Below are 24,437 nucleotides of genomic sequence, written 5' to 3' on the forward strand. Positions count from 1 at the left end.
CTTAGGCAAGACAAGGGTCAGGACACAAAAAGAGACAGGGCCGTGATGTGTGCACACCCCCTCCCCCACCCCCACCATGGTACTAAGAACACGCGTGTGCTGTCTTAGGTTAGGGGCAGCCCCACATCCACTGGAAAAGACAAACAGCTGACTGGCGAAAAGGATAAAAAGTTTTGAGTGCTATCATTTTGCGCTTCGTGTTCAAAGAGGACGTGCTGGGCTGGATGCATTCATGATGGCTGGAGATGACAGGGGCTATAAATTAATCAATCCATGTTTTAGTGACAGTGATGTGATACTTCATTTTAGCTAACGACACAACTGACCAAAATTCTTCAGCTGACTAAAAAAAAAAAGGCTTAGCTCCTCTTTAAATTATCATCTAAGTATCCTTCAAACAAATTGTTCACTTAGTTAACAAGCTGTAAAGAGACTACATGGATGGTAGTGAACCTGCAGGCTGGGCTTTGACAGGTGTGCCTAAATTCCACACATCCCAAATTCCTACGATGAAGCCGGACTACAATACAGGCATACGTACGACCAAAGTCAATTCAATGCTTACCCTTTGGAGGTGAAGTGCAAACAGAAGAAAAATAAATTTACTAATTGGTTTCACTGCTGTGTATATCATTGCTTTACTAACAAGGACACGAGGGCCTTTGGAACTATAATATTCACATGCGTATGTTGGAAATAGGTAACATAAAACCACAGAAATAATTAAAATATTCTCTAAATCTTTAGTCCAGATTAAATAAAAAGCCAAACAAAAGTTTCACTCCCTCCCAAAAGATTCGAGGAAATTAATATGGGACCTGGGATTTAATGAAAACATAAGCAAAATGAAATTAATGGAGTCTCCTCAGTGGGCCTTCAATCCTCAGTTTACCTGCAAAATCACGTGTTATGTATGAATGCTTGTGTCCCCCCATTCATATGTTGAAACACTCACGCCCCCCCAAAATTGATGGACTTCTACTTTTAAGAGCCCACATACTGCATTATTTCTCCTTTCTTCACACACACACACACACACACACACACACACACAAAACCATATGATGAACTGAAGAAGAAAATGATGAAGTAGCATTCTAACACTTCCTTTTTATAAGGAACAAGATGTTTTCTATGAATAATTTCTCTTCTTCCCTGACAAGCGTTGAGCCCAGAACTGGGGTAGGCACACTGGTGGGGGAACAGGCTGGAACATAGGACAACCTGACATTTGCTTTCATCACGTTGAGTCCTACATATAGTTTTGTAATTCTCAAAAGAAGCATGAATTGATCTAATTAATATAACTACTCATTTAATATTTAATATTTCGGTGAGAGAATACTCTTCCAATGACACTGATAGAAAAAACAGACATGGAGGGACGAGAATTCACATCAACCAATAAAAATGAAAAAGAACACCCACCCAACAACGAGACCAGCAACACAATGACCCTAGTGACTCCTCAGTTGCATAACTTAAAAGAAAAGCCAGGCAGAAATCCAGAATCACAGGGAAAAGACACATAGTAAAAGATACTAACTTTTACTCCTTGGCCTCCCATAAGTATTAGTTTTCAAGTTACAAAACTGATTATTTATTGCAAAAAAGTAAATACTACAAATGTATCCAGACGAAAACAGCAAAATACCACTTCCCTTCCATTTTCCATTTCTGTGACCCATTCCACAATCCCATTTCCATGACCACCTATTAACAGTCTGGAGTATATCCTTCCAGTCTTTTCAGTGGATATGTATATATACTTAAATAGATATACTGTGCATAGATCAGCCAACATGGATTTTTGTTCCCACTGAATGGTATGAAACAGACACCACTCCATTCACTGCCTCCAGATCTACCTTACTGTTTCCCACTGCGTGGACACACCATAATAGAAGGATTCTTCTACTAGTATACAAATGTTTATGTTATTTTCGTGTTCTCACAACTACAAACAATTACAAAAGGTGTATCCTTGTTCGCATCTCCGTGTACTTCTGCATCTCTACAGGACACATCATTTAGCGCTTACTTCCACAGAAAGTGCAGCCTCGGAAGGTCTGCAGGAGTCCTGAAAAGGGACCTGAATCCAGATTGGACTCGCCTTTAGGTGCACATTTTGTCCTCCTCAGTCTGACGTTCTTAACTAGCTCTGCTGAGCTATTCGTTCCACCCTTTGTGACAGTGCCCTTCCCACAGCTTAGCCTAAGAGGACTGTGGAAGTTACTACAGACCCAGACCCTGACTTGGCTAGAAAAAGCATTTTCACAGAAAAGAGGAGTGAAGGGGGAAGGAGGAAGAAGGAAGAGAAGAAGGGAAAGATACACACAAACAGCACAATACAACATGGGGCAGACCCCTGACCTCCTATCATCAGGCCAATTATCAGCATGCCAGAAAGGGAGGTTTTCTGGAAAGTCCTGGACATGTGCCCGAAGCTCACAGTAGCTTTATGTTTACTACTCCTGGGAAGAAAACTTCCCGCTCTTGATAGACTATAAAGCAGATAAAATGTGAAACATCTGAGACTTCAAAAAGGAAAGCAACATCACAAAATCATGGCAGCCAACAGGATTACTGGCCAATGCCTTTCCAACTTACCCTTCCTGGCTCCACTCCCAAGGTCTGGCTTACATAGCAACCAGAACTGATTACTGGGCAGAATGTAAAAAACCTCAATACTGAAGGGAAATCTGATTTAAAATCACAAACTTACAGGAAAGGTATGACTGTTAAGCTAGAGAAGCTACTTGGTTCTGTACCAGAACAAGAAAGAAGGCTGAAGAAGGAAAACCCAATTCCCATCCAGCTGTGCCACCTGTGAACAAAGGGAGGTGGGGAGTCACTCAACTCCACTGACCCCTACCTAGAGAAGAGATATAATACCTGCCTTCATCTACCTGACACTGATCAGCTGTGACTTCACAGGACATAATGTCAAGAAGGACGTTTCAAGATACCCAAAGAGAAATGTAACTTTTAGGCGTCTTAAAACTACTTGCCATAAATCACAAAAGGAAGGGACTGAAAAAGGTAAAAATGGCTCAGTGAAAATCAGCACGTATGGAAATCCCTCAAAGAATCTGCCACCCAAACAGAAAGGATGACATGAAATACAAACTGTGTGACAACACGTGTGGCTCCAGGCCTGCTATTACAAACAGATACACACGCAAGCCCGCACACACATGCACACACGCACACACACACACACGCGCGCACCACCTAAGGCATTCTCCTCAGGACAAATCAATTCAGGGACATCAAACTCTAATATAAACTGCAAGACATGCTTCTTGGAAGACTTGTGAAGACTGAAGAAGTACTTTCTGAAACCAAACGCAAAGATTTCGATTGTGACATAATGTAAACTCAGTAAGGAAGAAAGGCAGTACATGACCTCCTTCTCCAAAGTAATCTTTTTTTTTTTAAATTTTTTTTTAACGTTTATTTTTGAGACAGAGAGAGACAGAGCATGAACGGGGGAGGGGCAGAGAGAGAGGGAGACACAGAACTGGAAGCAGGCTCCAGGCTCTGAGCCATCAGCCCAGAGCCCGACACGGGGCTCGAACTCACGGACTGTGAGATCGTGACCTGAGCTTAAGTCGGACGCTTAACCGACTGAGCCACCCAGGCGCCCCACCAAAGTAATCTTTAATGGGTTACAGAGCAAAACCCCTCAGTCCCAAGTAAGCATGCTGGGTGGGTGGCCATGGGGCAAGGAGCCCAAACCTGACAGCTGAGGGACAACCCCTCAGAAAATTGCCTTTTCTACCTCAGGCGTTCTTGGCAACCTTGTTCACCCTATCACAATGGTTTATAAGGAACAGGGAGACATGCTCAGACATCAATGTGTGGAATGGACTGACACAGCTTCTAAGACTCGTACTTCTAAAGAAACAGGCCCTTGGGGAGAATTAATTCACTAATTAATATTTTTTGAGTGCCCTTTATCTTCCATACTCATAAAAACTGTGTATGTGATGAATGTCACAAGAGGGATTCCAAAGAAGGATTTAGGAAACAATGTTTAGCTGAGATCTTAGGTATAAGAAGAGTTAGTGGGCTAAAGACTCTGGGCCAATAGCATAAGCAAAGATCCTGAGGTAAGAGAGGGCAAAACACTTTCAAGGGATATAGAGTAGACCTATTTAAAGAATAGGAAGAGAAGAGAGGGTTCCTGGACTCTTGTTTGTTGGGAGATTTTTGATTCCTGATTCAATTTCTGGTTATGAGTCTGTTCAAATTTTCTATTTCCTCCTATTTTACTTTTGGTAGTTTATATGTTTCTAGGAATTTACTCATTTCTTCCAGATTGCCCAATTTGTTGGCATATTACTGCTCAGATTATTCTCTTATTATTGTTATTTCTGCATTGTTGGTTGTGATCCCTCCTCTTTCCTTCATGATTTTATTTATTTGGGTCCTTTCCTTTTTCTTTTCAATAAATCCGGCTAAGGGTTTATCAATTTTTTCAATTCTTTCAAAGAACCAACTCCTGGTTTCATTGATCTGTTCCACTGTTGTTTTTTTTTTTTTATATCATTGATTTCTGCTCTAATCTTTATTATTTCCCTTCTTCTGCTGGCTTTGGGCTTTATTTTCTGTTCTTTTTCCAGCTTCTTTAGGTGTAAGGTTCGATTGTATATTTGAGACATTTCTTCCTTCTTTAGGAAGGTCTGGAGCAATCTCTATACTTTCCTCTTACGACCACCTTTGCTGTATCCCAAAGGTTTTGGACTGTCGTGTGTTCATTTTCATTGGCTTCAATGCACTTTACTTCCTCTTTAATTTCTTGGTTAATCCATTCATTCTTTAGTAGGGTGTTCTCTAATCTCGAAGTGTTTGTGGAAGAGAGGGGAGGAATGGAACACTCATTTGATTTCTTAGCCAAACAGAAATCACACTTCGTAACACCTGGTTGGAAAATACTAGACAGATGCCTTAGCCGAGAGGTACAAGGAAAAAGTACAGAACTGACGGCCACCGTGGGGACCTTCAGGCATGCAATGCAGTAAGAGGGCTGACTGTCTAGGCTGCTAGTATGCTCAAACCACAGATATTTAAATACATATAGGGATTTGAATGCATATGTATTAAATCATATTAAAATCCCACTGGTAGTAAAATATTCTACAATTGGTAAAAGGCTTAATGAGAAATTTTCAAAATATGAAGTCATCTCTCCCATGATGTATAAGCTCCCAGCCAAGAAATAGGATTATTATGACAAAAAGAATAACTTTGTCCATTTAGAGTTCTCTTTTCTCCCCAGAAGTCTATTTGAGATCATAATTTATTGTTACTTAATAAGATATGGGACCATTTTTTCAAAAGCAGTGAAATGTTTTTCTATGTTAGGATATTCTCCAAAAACCAGATCTTTTCCTAACGCATAAAGAAAAGGTAAGAACATCCATGTGGAGGGTGGGCCTTTGGATCAATGTGGCAGGTGACACTGCAAAGCCCTGAGGGAGGGAGCCAATGCACTTTGCCCTTCAGGGGAAGAAAGCAAAGTGACCTTGACAGTGACTCTGAGCTAGACCCCTCCACCTTGTTCTCCTAGTCACAGAGCAGATTTTCCTTTTCAGAGAAGGCCGCCCTTTAGAAGCTGCCTCTGAGACCTCTGGCTAGAAGGTTTCCCTGATGAGAAAGAACAAAGGAGGCTACAGAAAATGTGTTTCTCTTTTTTTCTGAAAAAGCCTGGAAAAGATGGAAGCATTACTATCTGGACTTGTCAAGGTCGTCTTGCGATGCTTTCTTGTACATTTCCAGCGTGCGTTTTGGTACAGAGGCTGAGCAGGGATTAGAACACGAGGAGGGTAAGCGAAAGAGGAATTAGGAGTGTCAGAAAAGTAAATGCAAACAGGGCCAGATTCAGTGCTAAGCATCAGGCAAGCCCATGGCACAGAACCAGTGAGGGGCCATGAGGCAGTTACAGAGAAAAAGCTCCAAGGCAAGGGGGAGGGGGAGGAAGACTGTGATAGAAAGGACACACAGAAATACAGTAAATATGGGTGGGGAAGGACCAAGAATAGGAAGAGACAAGCCTGAAACCAATTAGCCAAAGTCAGGCGTGTTGATCCACTCCTTTATTCCCAAACTAGATGTGCGGGCCCTGATATCTGAAGGCAAATTTATAGAAACTGAAGAGAATTATTGTGCACAGAGCTAACTCCAGATCACCAAACCTTATCCAGTGTGTCAGTGACTGCACTCCACTAGAAAAGGAAAGAAACAAACAAACAAAACTAAACTGAAAGGGTTCCGAAGTGCCCGTTGTTCATGAGCAGTACAGCCAATGTGGTGAACAGTCTCTGGAGCGCCTAACTGGGATCCTGGTTCTGTGGCTTACTAGCTGTAACCTGGCCTCTTTGTGCCTCAGCTTCCTCATCTGTAAAATGGGAATAACACATGCCTCCTCGTAGAATTGTTGTGAGGCCAAGCAATAATACATGCAAAGTATTTAGAGTGGTTCCTAGGACATAGTAAGTCCTCAAAAAATATTAGCTATTTTCATTATTTTAAAAAAGAAGAAGGGCAGTCTGTAAGACCAAGGGCTAAAGCCAAAGGAACTTATACGTCAGCACCATGTTCTAGTTGATCAAGTTGTTTCCCGCTAGGGTATGAGTTAACAACTCTGATACTGCTATACACGTATAACCGAAGCTGAACAATTAAGTAAATATCTGGCAGATGGTGGAAGCCACTTTTCTCGCTGTCGCAGAGGAAATATACAAATAAGCAAGGGGAGCAGACTAGAGCTATCTATATGGTAGCAGGTTAGAACTGGAGGCATCAGCAAGGACTCGTGTTAAACATAATATAGATACAAAATGTTACACATAAATATCTGTATTTACATAATTGGTAATTTGTGTAAACATAAATCTCCTAGCCCTGCCAGCTGCGAATCTTGGATTCTGATGCCATTCTCCAATGGAAAGAACCAGGGCTCCTTGAAGAAATGGCTGATTTTAGGTCGGGGGCAGGAAATCTAGAAGATGAGCCTAGGGCATCGTGTAGTGCCAGAAAGTAAGAAGGCCTCAAACAACCAAATAACCCCACAAATGCTACAGGTACATGTCAAAGTGCACGGGAGTCTACCAAAAGAGCTCCCAGTGGCCAAAACAGGAACAATTTGAGCAAGAAATAAACTAGCATCGTATTATAACCCAAAGCACAAAAAAAGTATCCACCTACTTCATACTGATCTAGATGATTAAATAAACTAATAAATGGGGGTAACAAACGTCCCACACAGAAGTTTTCCAAATACATTGATTAGATACTTCACCCTAACAGAGGAGGCGCAAAACTCCCCAGTCCTTAATTGAGGGTTGTGCACAGTGACTTCCTTTCAAATAACACAGTACGGGAAGGAAGAGTGTGGAGGGCAGATGCTCTCCATGGAGAGATCTGAGAACTACTGCAGCCAGGTAATCAAGGCCAACAATGGTCATAAATCATGCTGACAGTGTGTGTCCTTGACATCATGTGATGAGAATGGCATTTTATCTCTGTAAGATTCCTCTGAAAACTCATAAATCCAGTCTAATTATGAGAAAAAAAGTCCAATAAAGGGGCATCCTACAATATATCTGACCTCAAAACCGTTAAGGTCATCAAAACCCAGAAGAGTCTGAGAAACTGTCATGGCCAAGAGGAGTGAGTCTATGGAGACAAGAGGAGTCTATGGAGATATGACAAACTAAATGGAATATGGTATCCTGAACGGGATCCTGGAACAGAAAGAGGACATCGGTAAAAAGTACGGAAATCTGAATAAACTATGGACTTCAGTTAACAATGTAGCAATACTGGTTCATTCGCTGTAACAAATGTGCTATATTAACGTGAGAATAGTAGGGGGAACTGAGGGAGGTGTATGGGAACTCTACTATCTGCTCGATTTTTACAGAAATCCAAAACTGTTGTGAAAACATCTTAATTTTAAGAAAAAAACACAAACAGGAGAGTCTGACCTAAGTTCTTAAGAATAACGCATCTCGTTTTTATCAACGGGAAAGAAGTAGAGGCCGTGGAATGTAGAGGGCAAGGCAGGGCTCTAAATCCCAGCTTTCACTTACTCCCTGTGTGACCTTGGGTATGCTACTTAACCTCTCTCTGTCTCAGACTCCTCATCTGTGAGAGAGCGCTAGTAATACATAGAGTTATTATGGTAATATTAAAAGGATATACAGTACTTAACACAGGGACTATTCCTACTCAGCAGTCAATGATCTCTAGCTATTACTATTACAAAGGGACGCTGCCACTCGCCAAAATTATTCTTCAGGGACCTCAGCAGCTCGTTATTCTCCCATCCCTCATAGGCCAAGAAGGGTGTTTTTATGTTAGAGATAGGCCTCTAATGAAAACACTGCTGAGGCATTCTATACTTTTCACCATCAGGATGGCATTTCCGTTGGTAATGAAAGATGCTACAAGGCCCTAAGAACAGGAAGCAGGCACTCAGATTGATGGGCCTGACCAATGTGATCTTCCTTCTTTCTTCTTTCCTCACATCCTGCAACCCATCTCCTTCCCCAGGAAGCCAGCCTGACTTCCACATTTCTAACAGCTGTCTGGGGACCTTGCTTAGGGTGTTCATTCAGTAATAAAGCCAGGCAAAACAACACAGGGTACATTACAGTAAATAATCCCAAATTAAGAGATCTCAGGATGCTAACAAGCTAAAACACTAGTCACAATAGTGATAATATAATATACCTTAGTTCTTCGTGTACTTCTGGCTGCAACCTGGTTACTGTGACAGAAGCAGACATGGGGTGAAAAAGCACAAGCACCTGAGATCCTGATGTTCAGTTTGAAATGGCAAGCCCAAGAGCAAAATGGTGAGCAGCCTAGGTCTTGGAGTCCATCGGGCCTGAGTTCAAATACCAGAGTTCATTTAACCAGCTGCTTGGTTTTGGTCAAAATATATAACTTTTTTTCATGTTTATTTATATTTTGAGAGAGAGAGAGAGAGCCAGGAAGGGGCAGAGAGAGAGGGAGAGAGAAGTCCCAAGCAGGTTCTATGCTGTCAGCGCAGAGCCTGATGAGGAGCTCGAACTCACAAACTGTGAGATCACGACCTGAGCCAAAACCAAGAATCAGACGTCTAACCGACTGAGCCACCCAGATGCCCCAAACTTTTCTTTTTAAAAAAATTTTTTTAGAAGTTTTAAAAAAAAAATGTTTGTTTATTTTTGAGAGACAGAGAGAGACAGACAGTGAGCAGGAGAGGGGAAGATTGAGAGAGAGAGAGACAGGGAGACACAGAATCCTAAGCAGGCTCCACGCTCTGAGGTGTCAGCACAGAGCCCAATGCGGGGCTCGAACTCACAGACCGTGAGATCATGACCTGAGCTGAAGTCAGACGCTTAACCAACTGAGCCACCCGGGCACCCCCCCAAACTTTTCTGAGGCTTCCATTGACACCTATAAAATGAAGACAACATCTCACAGCATATCTGTGATGGTAAAAGAAGATACAGAGCACCCAGAAGAAGGCCCCACACTAGTTAGCACACCACAAACTGCAGCCAGGGGTGGTGGCCAGGGTGATGCAGGGCAAATCAAGTGACAGAGGTGGCTGGGATGCCTGTTTGCCATTCTCCCACATTTGGAGAACCCCAGGAGATTCTTAGGCAGCTGATTTTTCTTCTTTCTGAACCACTGATTGCCAACATTCTTTTTTACTCCTTAATTCTTAGAAAACTAATTTCTACTCCCTTCCCTTAAATGCACAATTTGATTCAAGATTTCAATGACTTTTGAAAGTATGCTTTCTATTTTTCCTTGTCCACTATGGATGTTTTAAAGACAATACCAGGCTCTTTTATACAACATATTATTTCTCCATTCTTTCATTTTACTTTTTAAAAATATCCCTTTCACATCAGAGCCTCTCATTCTTTTCAATTTCAAGTTTTAAATATTATTTTTGCTCTGTTCTTTACCTCTCTTTCTTTGCCCCATTGTTAAAATCGGCACATTAATTTTGGGACAACTGGGTGGCTCAGTTGGTTAAGCATCCAACTTCAGCTCACATCATGAGCTCATGGTTCGTGAGTTCGAGCTCCGCCTTGAGCTCACTGCGGATCCTTTGTCTCCCTCTCTCCCTGCCCATCTCCCGCGTGCATGTGCACACGTGTGCGTGCACACACACACACACACACACACACTGCACTCTCTCAAAAATACACATGAAAAAAATTATAATAAAAAATCACCATATTCATTTCAACTGCTTTGTTAGGGTACTTGAATTTACTGCAATGAATATCAGTTGCAAACTCTCTGGGAAGATTTTTTAATACTTTCCACTGTAAAGTTTCTCAGGCATTAAGGAATCACAGCCAGCCTTCTTTAACTCATCTCCCTTTTCTTTAAAGTGTTTCCAATGTCTTGGATTGCTCCTATTTATACGACTCTTCACTGGTGACTAAAATCTGGAGTCACTATTTACAACTTCTGGGAAAAGATTACAAGAATGACATTCACATCGACTGAATGTGCAGAGATGAGAGCAGAATGATTTCGACAGTTTAGAGCACTGCTGTGGTGAAGAGGTTGAGAAAACAAAACACAGCACTCCAGAAGGGAAGTGATGAGAGTCAACAAAAGGAAACAGAACGATTTCTACATTACAGTAGTCATTAAAGAAATTTAAAAAGTGTCATTTCCTAAGGAGTCTTAAACCTCTTTAAATTAAGTATTATAGAGATAGATAGATAGATAGATAGATAGATAGATAGATAGATAGACAGACAAAGATAGGTGACACATACCTACATACATATTCTAATTTTAGATCCATTTCAGAGAATGAAGATTCATGGTGTCGAGGTTCTGTATGGCTAACACCCCTTCTTTACATTCTCTCCACTTCTGAATTCAATGCTGGTAATAAATCTGCACTAGGGAAAGTGTCCTTGTCCATCTGGTTCTGATTTTATTATTCTAAATAGACAGCATTTTATTGTGTAAAAGTGTCAGCAGGAAGGAGGAAAAGGGCACAGGTGGGATGAATGTGGGCAGAGATGTTTTCTTCTGTCACAGGAAGTGAGTTTCCTGATTTCCAAATAGTTGCAAGCTTGGGGATTGTAGAAATAAACATGGTATGCTTACTACATACAACAGTCTGGCGCTAACATCAGAAATCACTGTGTGGCAGATTCCAACATCCAGAGGCCTTGGAAGTTGAATTCCTTGCAACTCAAGGAATTCTTGTTTTGGCTGGATAACTCTAAAGGTTCTCGATACTGCACAACGCCTGAACTGGGCACACTCAGGACTGGAATTAACAAGTGGGAGTCACAGCACAATCTGATACTTTTTGAAATTCGTGAAGAATACTACTCAGTTGTGATCCAAGGCACTAGGAACCAATCTTTCATCTTGACTGTTCCATCTGTATGTCCACGTTTTCCTTCTTCTAAGTTCTTTTATCCTCCAAAAGGTTGATTTAGAAATACAGGGAAGATTGTTATCTTGGGATTTGGGGACCCTGTATAAAACGTAAGCCTTGCTCTATGCTTTACATTAAAAATGGAAAACCAAATAATAGTTGAGGGTTTTTCAGTGGTGATTCCCCACCCATACTATACCCCATCTGCAGAACTGAAGGCATTGCCCAAAAACAGGATGTTTACTTCTTAGAAAGTTACTGAATTCCCACTGTCTGTTTTCCACCTGAAATCACTAGAAGACAGATTCACAGCAAAGGAGAACAGTAGGCATTATGTCCTGCTCACTGTACCCCACAATACAGTGCTTTAGCTCATCTCTGTACTTAGTATCATCACGACCAGTTATGATGTCATGAGTCATAACAAGCAACTCAAAGAAGCTGTCTATTTTGTTTTTCTATTTCATCAAAGCTGGTTGCACAGCCTCTCTGATCGAAAAAAGCAGTCCAGGGTACCTCTCAAAAGCTCAGTATAATATTTGGGCCATATCTCTGTTCTGATATTCATGTTCATTTTTGAAAAGATGAAGAGAAAGCTAAATAAGTTTTATCCTCGATGTCGTTACACTTGAAAGGGCCTCAGAGAGCTTACATTCCGAGCACTTCATTTTTCAGGTCAAGAAGCTAAAACCGAGGGAGGTGAGGTGACTAAGTCATCTAGAGGGGAAGTGACAGTAATTGATGAGGGACTCAAACCTCAATTCTCCAGGCTTCTCACCCAAGGCCCTTCACCTCCTATGAGGCTGGCTTCTGGGCCACCTTGGCATTTGGTTCACCTCAGTACAAGACGGGACACGAATAAGGAAATCCCAGGATAAGCATGGTCCTATTTTCACCCAGATCTAGATACTCATAAATAAAGAGGACTGCAGCCTCATCGCCATATAGCAGGGTTTCCTACCTACGCACTATGACACTTACAGGCAGGGCATTCTTTGTTGGAGGGTGGTGCTGTCTTGTGCACCGTAGAACGTTTCACAGAGATCCTGGCCTCTACCCACCCGATGCCGATAGCATCCCCCACCCACCACCACGTTAAGACAACAAAAACGTCTCCAGATATTTCCAAATATCCTCTGGGGACAAAACCAGCCCACTGAGCATTGCCAGAGACCCAGGTCTCCTACACGTGCATCCGGCATTAGGAAGCCTTCGGTCGTTGCTACATCTCAGGTGCCAGAGCTCTGTGATGATGGAGGAACTTTCAATATGTGACATATGGAAAGAAGGAGATGCTTCCCCGATATTCTCTCAGAAAGACAAAGCAGTGACCCTCTCCAGCCACAGAAATGATTAGGAGAAGGGTAACTTTAGAAAAAGCAAAAAGACAACGGTGAAATGAGATGAAAAATAATAAAAGGAGAAGTTGGGAGGGGGAGAGGAAGCAGCCGGAAAGCAGGAGAATGAAAGGAAGAAAGAGGTCAGCAGAGAGAAGGGATTTTAGCATTCCAGCATTTGTAGGACAGAGTGGTCCATTATAAGATAAAGTAGCATATTTTCATCAGGCATAATTTTTTTAAAAAGCAACTCAGTCTGAGGAAAAGGGTCAAGAACTTTCTACCAATTCATTGTGAGGCTTTAGGAAAGGACCATTGTCCCCAGATGATGGACCCCTCAGGGGAGTTCTATGTGAAGCTCTTTGTTAAGGACTCATATGCTTAAAACTGTAAAGCCCTTTAAAACAGCTTATCCTGGAGTCTCCCCCACATCACTGTTCCTGGCGTACAATCAAGTTCAAGGAAGTTTTAGAATAGGACTTTAAAATAATGAGCAGAATTCTTCACATCCAGGGTACAAACCAATTTTCTTTAACTTGCCACTTCCCCAGAAACCTATTTAATCTCAAAACACTCCCTGGGAAACAGAAAAGCTCTGGATATTTTTCAGACTGTTACTCTCCTTGGTGGCTAGCTGAATGATAGCTCCAGATCTGACTCAACTCCAAAATCTGTGGATAACGACACACTTATTTCTGCATGTGGTCACAGGTGGAGGGAACATTTGACAAGCTGGCCACTCAATTCTTACAGTATCCCTCCTTTGTTTATGCTTAGAAATATATATATAAAAAGGTTCTTTTTTGGGGCACCTGGATGGCTCAGTCAGTTAAGCAACCGACTTCGGCTCAGGTCACGATCTCGTGGTTCGTGAGTTTGAGCCCCACGTCCGGCTCTGTGCTGACAGCTCAGAGCCTGGAGCCTGCTGCAGATTTTGTATCTCCCTCTCTCTCTCTGTCCCTCCCCTGCTCAAGCTTGCTCGCTCTCTCTCTCTCTCTCTCTCTCTCAAAAATAAAATAAACATTAATTTTTTTTTAATTTGAAGAGGTTTTTAAAAAATTACTATTTCAGTTAAGTTTTCGTGAATAAACAAAATGTACAACGAAACCCCCAATCCTATGACTCTGAAACTTAAAATGTGTAGAATCACTCAAGGATCTTCCTGAAATGCAGATTCTAATCCAGGTCTGCAGTAAGGCCAGAGATTCTGCATTTCTAGCAAGCTCCCAGGTGATGCCAATGCTGTTGGCACATGGACCACACTCTAAGTAAGAAGTCTGTACGTCTAAGCCATGTCGCCAGATCACCTATTTGATTATACTGGTTCCTTCCTACAAAAACTTTTCAGGGCTGTCTACTGCTTAGCAGGGATCGTCCTATTCTCTTGAGAGAATTAACCCCCTTCTCGATAGCTTCGGTTCTACAACTCCCCTCATCCTGGTACAGACACCATCATGAAGCAGCCACACCAGTTCTGTGTTGTTTCCAAAATGTCACATGCACTGCGTGTCCCTGATTTGGTCCCACTGTTCCCTCTGCCTAGATGGTCCTACCACCAAAATTTTCATCCTCCTTCAGAGCCTACCTCAAACTGTCACCTCCTCTAAGAAGCCTCCCCAAGCCCTCTAAGAATAAAAGTATGTGTTCCACTTACCACATCTTGCTTTGGACATTCAAAAAACTACACTGGTTTGTCTGGTTTTCTGGAAGGTTATGGCCCATCCAATAAAATAATAAAACTCCCTAACTCAGGACTTAAAAGTATACTCAATTTTCTAAGCTTCACATCTTTGGCTTCTGAAGAAAGGATTCCATCGGTCAATCCTCTGAGGAGTTAAAATATTCCATAGGATTAACCGCCCAAACTTTTGGCTCCAAGAATGAATATTTACTAAGAGTACTTTCAAGCACCCTGGCATACAGCCCATCTACTCAAGAACATCACTCCTATAGTGGCCTGCACCCCTGCATTTTTCTTCAGTGTCTCCCACACTATTCTCATCAGATTAAACTATCACCTAGTGCTAACACACACGCACACACACACACACACACACACACACACAATGAAAAAACTCTCCTTTGCTCCAGATCATCCTCCTGCCCATTTCTCTCCTCTTATAGAAAAACTTCTCCAAACTTCTGTCCTCTCTTGACCCACACACACCTCCATCCACGAAAGCTGCACTTGTCAAGGGGACCAAAGACCAACATGTTGCAAACGCAGTAGTTGCTTCCCAGGCTCCTCTTGCTTGATATCTGAGCAGTAATGGATATAATTGGTCACAGCAGCACCCACCCCCCCCCCCAAACTCCTTCTTTGCTTATCTTTTGGACACAACTTCTTCTTTCTTCTCCTTCCCCACTGGCTGCTCTGTTCCAGGCTCCTCTTGCTGGACCCTCTACTTTCCTGACTCTAAATACTGGAGGAAACCAAGGCTCAGTCTCTGGACCTTCCTCTTCTCTATCTGCCCTTTGTTCCCAGGAGGGCACGCGTAGCCTGCTAGCCTTAAACACCAGGTATAAACTGAGGATGCCCAGACTTGTACCTCCAGTCCAGACTTTTCCCAACCATCTAGACTCATCCAACGGTCTCAAAAGTAGTATGTCTAAGACGAAATTCTTGACACACGCTCCCCACCATACTGCTCCTCTTTGCCAGTCTTTCTTATCTCATAAAGCCAAGGTTCTGCTCTATCAGTTGCTTACACCACAACCCTTGGAGGTGTCCTGGCCTCTTTTTCTCTCAGATGCCCCGTCCACTTCATCAGTACAACCTCCTAGAAACACCTTCAAGATCTCTGCAGAAGCTGTTCCTACAAGTCACTCCTGCTTTTACTACTACTATCACTACTAATAGCACCACCACCACCACCCCACTCCTCTTCCTCCGAAAGTCCATGCTACCAGCATCCCTTGCTTGGACCCTTGAAAGTGTCCTAACCAGTCTCCTTGCTGCTGCTCTTGCCCCCGTCCCACTGCCAGAGTCTATTTTCCACATAGATGCATAAAAACCTTCAGAAATACAAATCAGGCCATAGCCCTGCTCTTCCTAGGACCTCTAAATTCTTATGTTCCTTAGTTCCTTAGAATAAAATTGAACATCCTGCCCGAGGCCTTCAAGTCCCCATGTGGTCTGGGGCCCCCACTACCTTATAGATCTCATCCTCTGGCACCTGCTCTTGCCTCATTCATCTCCCTACCACTTCTCCAACACTGCTCCCGCCTCAGAGCATTTTCCATATTTTCCCTGCCTGGATATTCACAAAGCCGAGCCCGTACCCCATTCGGGACTCTGCTCCAATGCCACCGGATCAGAAAGTCCACTCCTGGCACCCTCTGTGAATCAAACTCTCCATCAGGATCTAGCCCCCTTCACCCTACTGCATTCTTTTTTGTGGGATTCCTTGTCCCTCTGCTAAAATACCAACTTCATAAGAGCGGAGACTTACTTATTTTGTTCATAGCTGTTCCCCTTAGCACAGGGCCCGGCACATGGCAGATGCCTGATACATTTTTATTGGATGAATAAATGAATTATCACTGGATGGTCAAAATATAACTATATGATTTTACGCATTATAAGAAAAACCAAGACAACATTGGAAAGGAATAAAAAAAAAAAAACTCTGCTGAATTACATTCTTTTAAGATAATAAGTCTTGACTAAGAGCTTGTAATGCAGAGAGAGGCATACTTACTTCCTGATCACCATCTTAGACTCTGATGAACTGGGGCTTTCATCCTCTTCACAGTTTGGGCTTGTCAGGTTTCCATACCTTACAGATCAAAACAAAAATACCCACTCAGTGGGGTTGGAAAGCAACTCTATTCCATTGCAAACACGAGATAACCGTTACACTTTTCAGGAGTAATTACGGAAAGAAATATTTATGCAATAGCATCAAAAACTGATGTTGCTGGGATTTACTTATTGGGCATATGGATACTCTATATGGATACTCTAACCAAAAACAGTGATTTAACAATGAATTGCACTACTTAAAACTTTCTCTTAATATTTAACATCTCTTTGAAATTCTTTGGAAGAACTTAGGCTTTTCCTCTCAGAGGGAGGGTCAGGTGTCACATTCAGCAAAGACGGCAGATTCCTTGTGGACTGGAGACACAGCCCTCTGCTCCATCTACTGAAGGACCTCGTGGCCCTGCCTGTGCCTTGTGTCACCTTCACACTCGTACCACCACACGTGCCCAGTAACGACTCCCTGCTATGCTCACGAGTCTGGTCTCCTCAAGGAGAAGTCCTTGAGGAGAAGGGTTACGGAAGTAATTCTGGACCCTCCAGGAAAGGCTGAGAGAAGGGCTGAAGAACAGAATTTTTATGCAACCAGGAGAAGAGCCAGGGAACCAGGGAAGGGGACCCAGGGGGACAACTTTTTAGAAAGTGACAGGTGCTTCACAATTTTTTAATTTGTCTCATTATAAACTCAAAATTTACTAAATAACGAATCAGTCCCTAATTACAGTTAGCTGTCCTTCCCACTCCATATGTAAGCAAGACTCTTTTGTATAAATATATCACATTTTGTTTGGTTCCAAATGTACACTTTAAATTCTTGAGGAGTAGGCTTTTCAGTAACTCACAACAAATGCCCTATTTCTGCAGTTCCTCTCTTCCCCTCAATGAAGAAGCCAGAGATTTCTTGGCATTTCACAAGCTGGTACTCTGTCCCAAAGTTTTGATAAGAGAAATTCTATAATTGGTAGGTTTACATTTTTAAAGAGAACACTTTTGTCCTCTACTAATGGGATTAAAGGCCCCAGTACCCTTATGTTCCTTGTTCCTAGGATTTACAAATCCTTTTAAAAATAAAAGCCCACCATCTGGTTTGACCGAATGCCAGCCCATCTGGTCTCCCTATCACCCTATCCTGGTAGGTTCCAGTCTGCACCCTTAGGCATTGGCCCCCCTCCCCTGCACCTGTTCCTTTCTCGAGCTCATCAGCCTTATGGACTTCTTGGCCTCCTGAACATATTTTCCACAGGCCTCCACCCTCCCTAGCCCTCTTCATTCTGTCTGCACCTGCTATTCAGAGGGCTTCCAGGGCCACCCTTTGCTTTTCCTGAGATAAGAACTTAGATTAAGATGTATTCAGCCCCATATGAGCAAGGCAGGGATGGGAAATGAGATTTCTCCTAAACAAACAGATTTTTTGGCTCTCTCCGTGGCCACCATCAGAGTGAACCATGTACTCATCTTCTCTCACAACAGACTTTGTGGTTTATTGAAGTAGGAAAGATCAGGGCGGGTGAAGAGCAGGGCTCTGGGACGGCCACCGTAGCTTCCACCTATCTGACTAGAGAGATCCACAAATTCTTCTCCCGCCAGCCCTCAGGGACTAAATGTGGGACTGAATCTTTGTTTTTGTCATATTCTATCTTAGTTCATTAATTCTCTCTGGTTATCTGTGAAATACTGCATCTTTTATATTCCAACTGAAGCTACGAGAGACACAAAGGGAAAGATCCGCTCCTGGTATTTCTCTTTTTCGAGCTGTTTGTACTAAAAATGTCCTGATCTTCCTCTTCTTTGTCTTCACTGTAGCTTCTCATACTTCGCTGCTCTTTCTCTACATTTTTCAGACTCAGGGCCAAGCTGCCGGTTGGAATGACATGAGCACCTATCACGGGTCCCCTTTGAGAATGTGATGCCACAGGTCCAGTCAGATGGTGTCAAGAAGGACTAAGCAACTCACACAGGTGAGTGATGGTAGCTCTCATTAATTAACCTGGTACCATCTGCTCAGAACGTGTGCGCAGAAGACCCCATGGATATTTCTCTCAGCCATCAGCGTGTCTACAGATTCCTTATCAGGACCCGAATGACTGGTTGACAATACTCTGGAGACCAATGAGGACCATCACTAAGAAGGTAAACCACGTGTGAAGTGTGCCATAGTCCAGGGGCCCAGGCTGTTCTCCATCTCGTCCACCAGGAAATCCTTTGGGCTCTGCCTTTATAACATACCCTGAATCCAAACACTTCTCATCACTTCCATCCTGGCTTTGGTCTAGATCACTTCCATCCACCACCTTTGGTCTAGATCAAGGCCAAAGCCACCTAACCAGTCTCTTGGATCCAGCCCAGCTGCCACAGCAATCCTGTTCAACATAAACCACATCCCATCACTGCTCTGCTCAGAACCCTCCTGTGGCTCCCGTCTTACTCTGAAGAAAGGCCAAAGTCACACCTGCCTCACAGGGCCCAAAAGGACTTGCTCTGATTCCTCTGACCTTGCCTCCTACACCCGCTCACTTTTCCTCAGCCTCACTGGCCTCCCTGCTGCTCCACTCACACCAGGCATCCTCCTGCCTCAGAATCTCTGCGCTCACTGCGGCCCTTCCCCCCATCCCCCATGCCAACAGCTCCCTCCCTCAGCTCTTGTGGGTCTCTGCTCCAGTGTCACTTTATCAGTGAGGACTCCCCTGTCCACCCCATAACACTGCTTTATTTTCTTTCACAGTCTTCTGTGGAGACTGTGTAACCTAGTTATTGTGTTAATTGTCCATTGGAACATAAACTCCAGGAGAACAGGATTTCTGTCTCTTTTGCTCACTGCTCTTTAGTACTTCAAATGGTGCTGGGCTCCCATGAGGCAGGCTGATGGCTACTTGTTTGGGGGCAAATGAATCGTCTGGTGGGGCTCCCCAAGCAGACATGAAAACAGACCTCTCAACTACGAGGCTACTCAACTATTCTGTTGCTACAAAGGCACCATCTGGCTTTTTGTCTTAACCTGTCCATGCCTTCATTCCTAAAGGTCTAGGATCATAAAAAGCTTTAGGACAGCTGTGACCATTCCAAAAATCCAAAATTGAAATGCAAAAGAAATAAAGTTCTAAGATCTTAAAGCTAAGATCTTAAAAGTATAAGCAGTACAAAAAGACAAGAGAAAAACGCATACACAGTTTTACAAAGGAGACCTTCAGAAGCGAGATAAAATTAAAGAGGCTATAACCCTCTGGAATTTTATGCGGAGGGGATGATTATTTGCCCCTGCACTTTTTTTTTTTTTTATCATTAAAGGGAATTAACGCCTTACAGAAAAGAAACTAGACCCGCACTGGAATCAAGAACTCTTTAATGTTCAAGCTAGGTCATTTGAGAGACTAGATTAAGAGCATTTCTTTGATGTTTCCTGGACCCTCTCATAGCTTCCAATCAAAAACCAAAGTCAAGTTCAATTCATTTACTCCAGGGGAGTAAATAAAAGGGGTGTGTGTGTGTTTAATTAATGGCACTAGAATAGCTACAGACAAACCTGTCAACAATGTCACCTCCAATTTCTGCAAAGTCTCCCTAGGATTTAAGATCAAAGCTTCAACCTCTTAAGAAGGCTTGCCAACGAGAAACTGGCCTTCTTTAAATGGGAACTCATAAAACTTAAATTAAAATACAAATTGTCAGAACGACTTTTGACATGGTTTTCCCTGTATCACAAGGCGAAAGAAAGATTTACAGATGCCTCTTAAAGTACAGTCTTAAGCAATTATTTACTGCAGCCTAAAAATTACAAGAAAAAAAAAACCCCATAATGTTTAACTGGTTGCTGACATTTAAACAGGAAACAGTTATTTCCAGAGGGGACAGATAGTATTGTTTGGAGCCTATCTGAACAAATGAAATGTTTAATATGTGTTTGAAGAGGAGACAGAAGCATTTGTGGTTCAAAGAAATCCTAAGATAAAGTTGTCCTCAGGGACAGTCTTTCTGGTAGGAGGCACTTTCTAATTTTCGCTCCATAACAGAAAAGTCTCAATAATACCAGACCAGGATGGGGATAATGCTGAAGAACTTTTCAGGCTCCACTGGATTCCAGCAAGTGACCCAATAATAATGGCAGATAATACTGGCTCCTTACCACATGCCAGGTACCGTGCTAAGCACTCTATATGGATTGTTTCACTTAATTCCCGCAATAATCCTCCATGCTGCTGCTATTATTATTATTATTATTATTATTATTATTATTCTTCATACTTCGCAAATGAGAAAACCAGGCCCAGAGAGCTGAGGTAATTGGCCCTCGAATACACAGCTACTAAGTGAAGCAGAGATTTGAACTGTGACAGACTCTAGAGCCCAGTCTCTGAGTCACTACCAAAACCCACAAGCTAGAGTTATCTTATTGATTTTATGTCTCCAGTGCACCATTCTTTGAGGTCAGAAACCTCGGGATTTTCATTCATTTCCCCAATCACTCATCTTTTTACTCATTCAGTCTTCATTCAATGAGTATTTGTTAAGGCCTATGTTCAGACATTATTCTCAGCACTGGGGATACGGCCCCTGTTTTCATGGAGCATACCTGTAGTGAGGGGAGGTAGACAATAAAATAATAATTCATTAATATATACTAAGTCAGAAAGTGAAAAGTACAATGGAAAAAATTAAAGCAGGCAGGGGTGATCAGACATTAGAGGGTCAGAGGTGGCTACTTCACACAAGGTATTCAGAGAAGGCCCAGTGTGAATTTGACAATGATGTGAAATCCTCCAGAAGGTGAGGGAATGGGCCCTACAGATTTCTAAGGAGTCTTCCAGGCAGAGTGGGGAGCCGTGGCAGGGCTTGATGTTTGAGAAACATCAAGAAAGCCATGGAGTAAGGAGCAAAGGGAGTAAGTAAGGGGAGAGAAGGAGATGAGGCACAGAGGTCATAGGGACAGATCATGAGGGCTTGATAGGCCATGGTAGGGGATATACTCACTGCTCTGTCCCCTGAGCCAGGAATGGAGCCTGTTCTTAGCAGACACTCAACAAACATTTGCTAAATGATTGAATTAATACCATTGATTGCTGTAAATGAAGGAAAGGCTGGGGAGGGAAGAGAAGGGAAGAAGCAGCTTACTGGGGGTGGATGAAAGAACAGAGAGGAAGAAGGAAAGGGAAGAGAGACCTCACATGAAGCTGCTGACTCAAGGGCCTCTGGGAGTCTTTGCTCTTCTAATAAACCCCAGCCCATGAGCGTCCAAGGCGTTTTTCTTTAACTGACCCACAGGAACACAGGTCAGGTATGAGAAAAATGTTCAGAAGCTGACCTTGACTCAGGAGAATGATACGGGTGAAATAGCCAACAGATGTCTGGAACACCAAGGAAGCTTTGATTAAGACTGTGGACTGTGTCCCATAGATCAGTAAGAGGGTTGTTTTTAATCACTCTAAACAATATCCTTCACTGTAGGCACTTCTCCACCCAAATCTGACCTCAAAAGTGGGTCACTGCCACCAAGCCTACCTTGGAAAGGTCTTGTTACCACCATGGAGCTGGTTATTCAAAGAGAAGATAAAGGTCAAAGACAACAAGGCAAAAACTCTGTTTTCTTACAAGGGACCAGTTATGCTGAGCAGAGAAGCCAGCAATGTGCTTTCCACTCATAAGATCTGGTTCTCCAGGCACTTTTACCATGATTAGAAAAAGCTAGGGGCGCCTGGGTGTCTTAGTCAGTTGGGCGTCAGTCACGATCTCTCGGTTTGTGAGTTCAAGCCCCACGTCCGGCTCTGTGCTGGAGCCTGCTTCGGATTCTGTGTCTCCCTCTCTCTCTGCCCCTCTCCCACTCGTGCTCTTTCTCTCTCAAAAATAAACATTAAAAAAATTAAAAGAAAAAGCTAGAAGCCACAGAAAGAGCTGCTGTCCTCCCCTCTAGGCTTTTGCTGTGAAGGGCCCTCCATCCTCGTTACCCTTCGATTCTCCACATTTGCTCCAGAGCAGTCCCTGGCAGTTAAGGCCACATTAACAGCAAAAAGTACTTAGCATTTCTGTTGCACTTCACAGTTACAAAATGCTCCACGGTTATAAAATTTTCCCCTAACCCCAACCCACAACTGTCTGAAGAGGGGACCAAAAGGACAAAGGTTTTATAATCCCTGTTCTTCCAGAGAAAGAAAACCAAAAGGTCTATAATTTGTTCCCATCCAAATTTAAGATTAGTTCTTAAGTGTGATGGGTTCCACACCCTTGCTGTAAGGTGTCTTCTATTTTCCGTTTCAAGAACTTGTCATCAGTTTCTCCCCTCTCATTCATTTTCTGCCACCACAGCTTGGCGCCTCCTCAGTGTCTCCTCCCTCCACTTCTGGAGGGTAGCAGTTGTGAACAATCAACTGTGAATGCATCTTGCTAGCACGCTGCCTGGGCCGTAGCCGCAATGAAGGACAGCAGAAGAAACAGGGTTGGGTCTGGGGTAGGGAACAGGCAACATTCTGACAACCACAGAGTCTGTCAAGCGGGTTGAGATTTGTCTCAGGTTCAAGATGAATTAATACATCCTTAACAAATCAGTACAAGGCTGTAGCTCACAACCCAACCACAAAAAGGTGCTATCGCGAAGCTCGTCAAGAACCTTACAAAATGTTCTGTGTAAAACCTCATACACCGAGTATGAGGGTAGGACTGTGGTATCCCATCATTTTTAGGACTACTTTTCTCCCCTATGCTTACAAAAACTCAATATAGCACTGATTTACATGTCATTCCCAAGGGCTAAGTTTTCTACACACGCATGCATACACACACACACGTAAAAAAAAAAAAAGTCAAATAAGAGAAGAGTGATAAGAAAAACATGAAACATTCAAAAACACTCCTTTTTAGTTTTAAAGATTCAGATATATCTTTTTTAAACCATTAAATTTACTTTAATGAAATTAATGAATTTAATTTTCAGAACCATACTTCTCTGCCCCATCATGATATACGGTAGGAGCACTGCCCTCCTCTGACTCCTAATGGCCACCTACGTGTCACGTGCCATCACCCATGCTCAGGAGCCTTTGCCTGGAGGGCCCCTGGATGAACTTATGGAAGTTTGGGAATCCCTAAACCATATGCAAAATTTGGTGATGTGCTTTTTTTCTATATGGATGATGATCCATAGTTTCTAGCAGGTTCCTAAACGGGTTTGTGATCAATCTCTCCCACCAACTGCTAGAAAATGGTCAAGACCACTGCTTTCAATTATCAAAGCTGGATTGAAAACCAGAATACATTCCAGTTACCACTTAGGATATATGTACCCTGCCTTTCAGGGGTTTTTTTTTTTGGCAGTTTTATTTTGTGGTTTCCAAACAAATGCACATTAAAAAAAATCTGCTGAGCAATTTGGCATCCTTTTCTACAAAAGAAAGATAACTGTGTGTCCTCCCTCTCTTGGCCAAGTGACATTAAAAAAAAAAAAAAAAGGTACTTCATAGAAACATTTTGATCTCATTTCAAGAAAAGAAAGCTAGCCTGGTTCGGTTATGACCTGAGGTGAAGTCTTTGACAGCATCCCTTCAGGGTCTACTTTAACAGAACCATCACTTCCAGCCCGTTAAGCTAGGGTTCTACAATCACCACACATTCCCACAGAGAATTCCCACAGTGCTGCTGGGTGAAAGTTGGGCCCATTTGGCAAAAATAAATAAGGATTTACTAAAGACAACCAACCCAGCAAGGAAGAGAACTTATTTCCATTTTCCCTCAAGTGATTAGGGTTGGATGTAATTCTAAAACAATACCAAATGAAATTTTTCTGGTTAACATAATGCTAGGGCATAGCTACAGAGAGAAAAGAATAAGTGTTTGTCATGTTGGGGCTAAGCCCTGTCTTTTGTTTCCTGCCATGCTTCCCAGAGCTGAGCAGGTGAGCCATGGCTGATCAGGGCACGATGTCCTGAAC

General features: G+C 42.7%; 1 protein-coding gene across 3 annotated transcripts in view; it reads right to left on the reverse strand.

Moving 5' to 3' along the window:
• Positions 1 to 24,437, reverse strand: part of RGL1 (ral guanine nucleotide dissociation stimulator like 1) — a 257,870-nt gene that overhangs the window by 48,526 nt on the left and 184,907 nt on the right. For all 3 annotated transcript variants that reach the window (XM_043567990.1, XM_043567992.1, XM_043567991.1), the window contains one exon: positions 16,464 to 16,541. In XM_043567990.1, coding sequence (XP_043423925.1) covers positions 16,464 to 16,541 — 78 coding nt within the window. The remainder of the gene's footprint in view (positions 1 to 16,463; positions 16,542 to 24,437) is intronic.

The sequence above is a fragment of the Prionailurus bengalensis genome, chromosome E4, assembly GCF_016509475.1.
Source record: "Prionailurus bengalensis isolate Pbe53 chromosome E4, Fcat_Pben_1.1_paternal_pri, whole genome shotgun sequence".
In the NCBI taxonomy this organism is placed as follows: domain Eukaryota; kingdom Metazoa; phylum Chordata; class Mammalia; order Carnivora; family Felidae; genus Prionailurus; species Prionailurus bengalensis.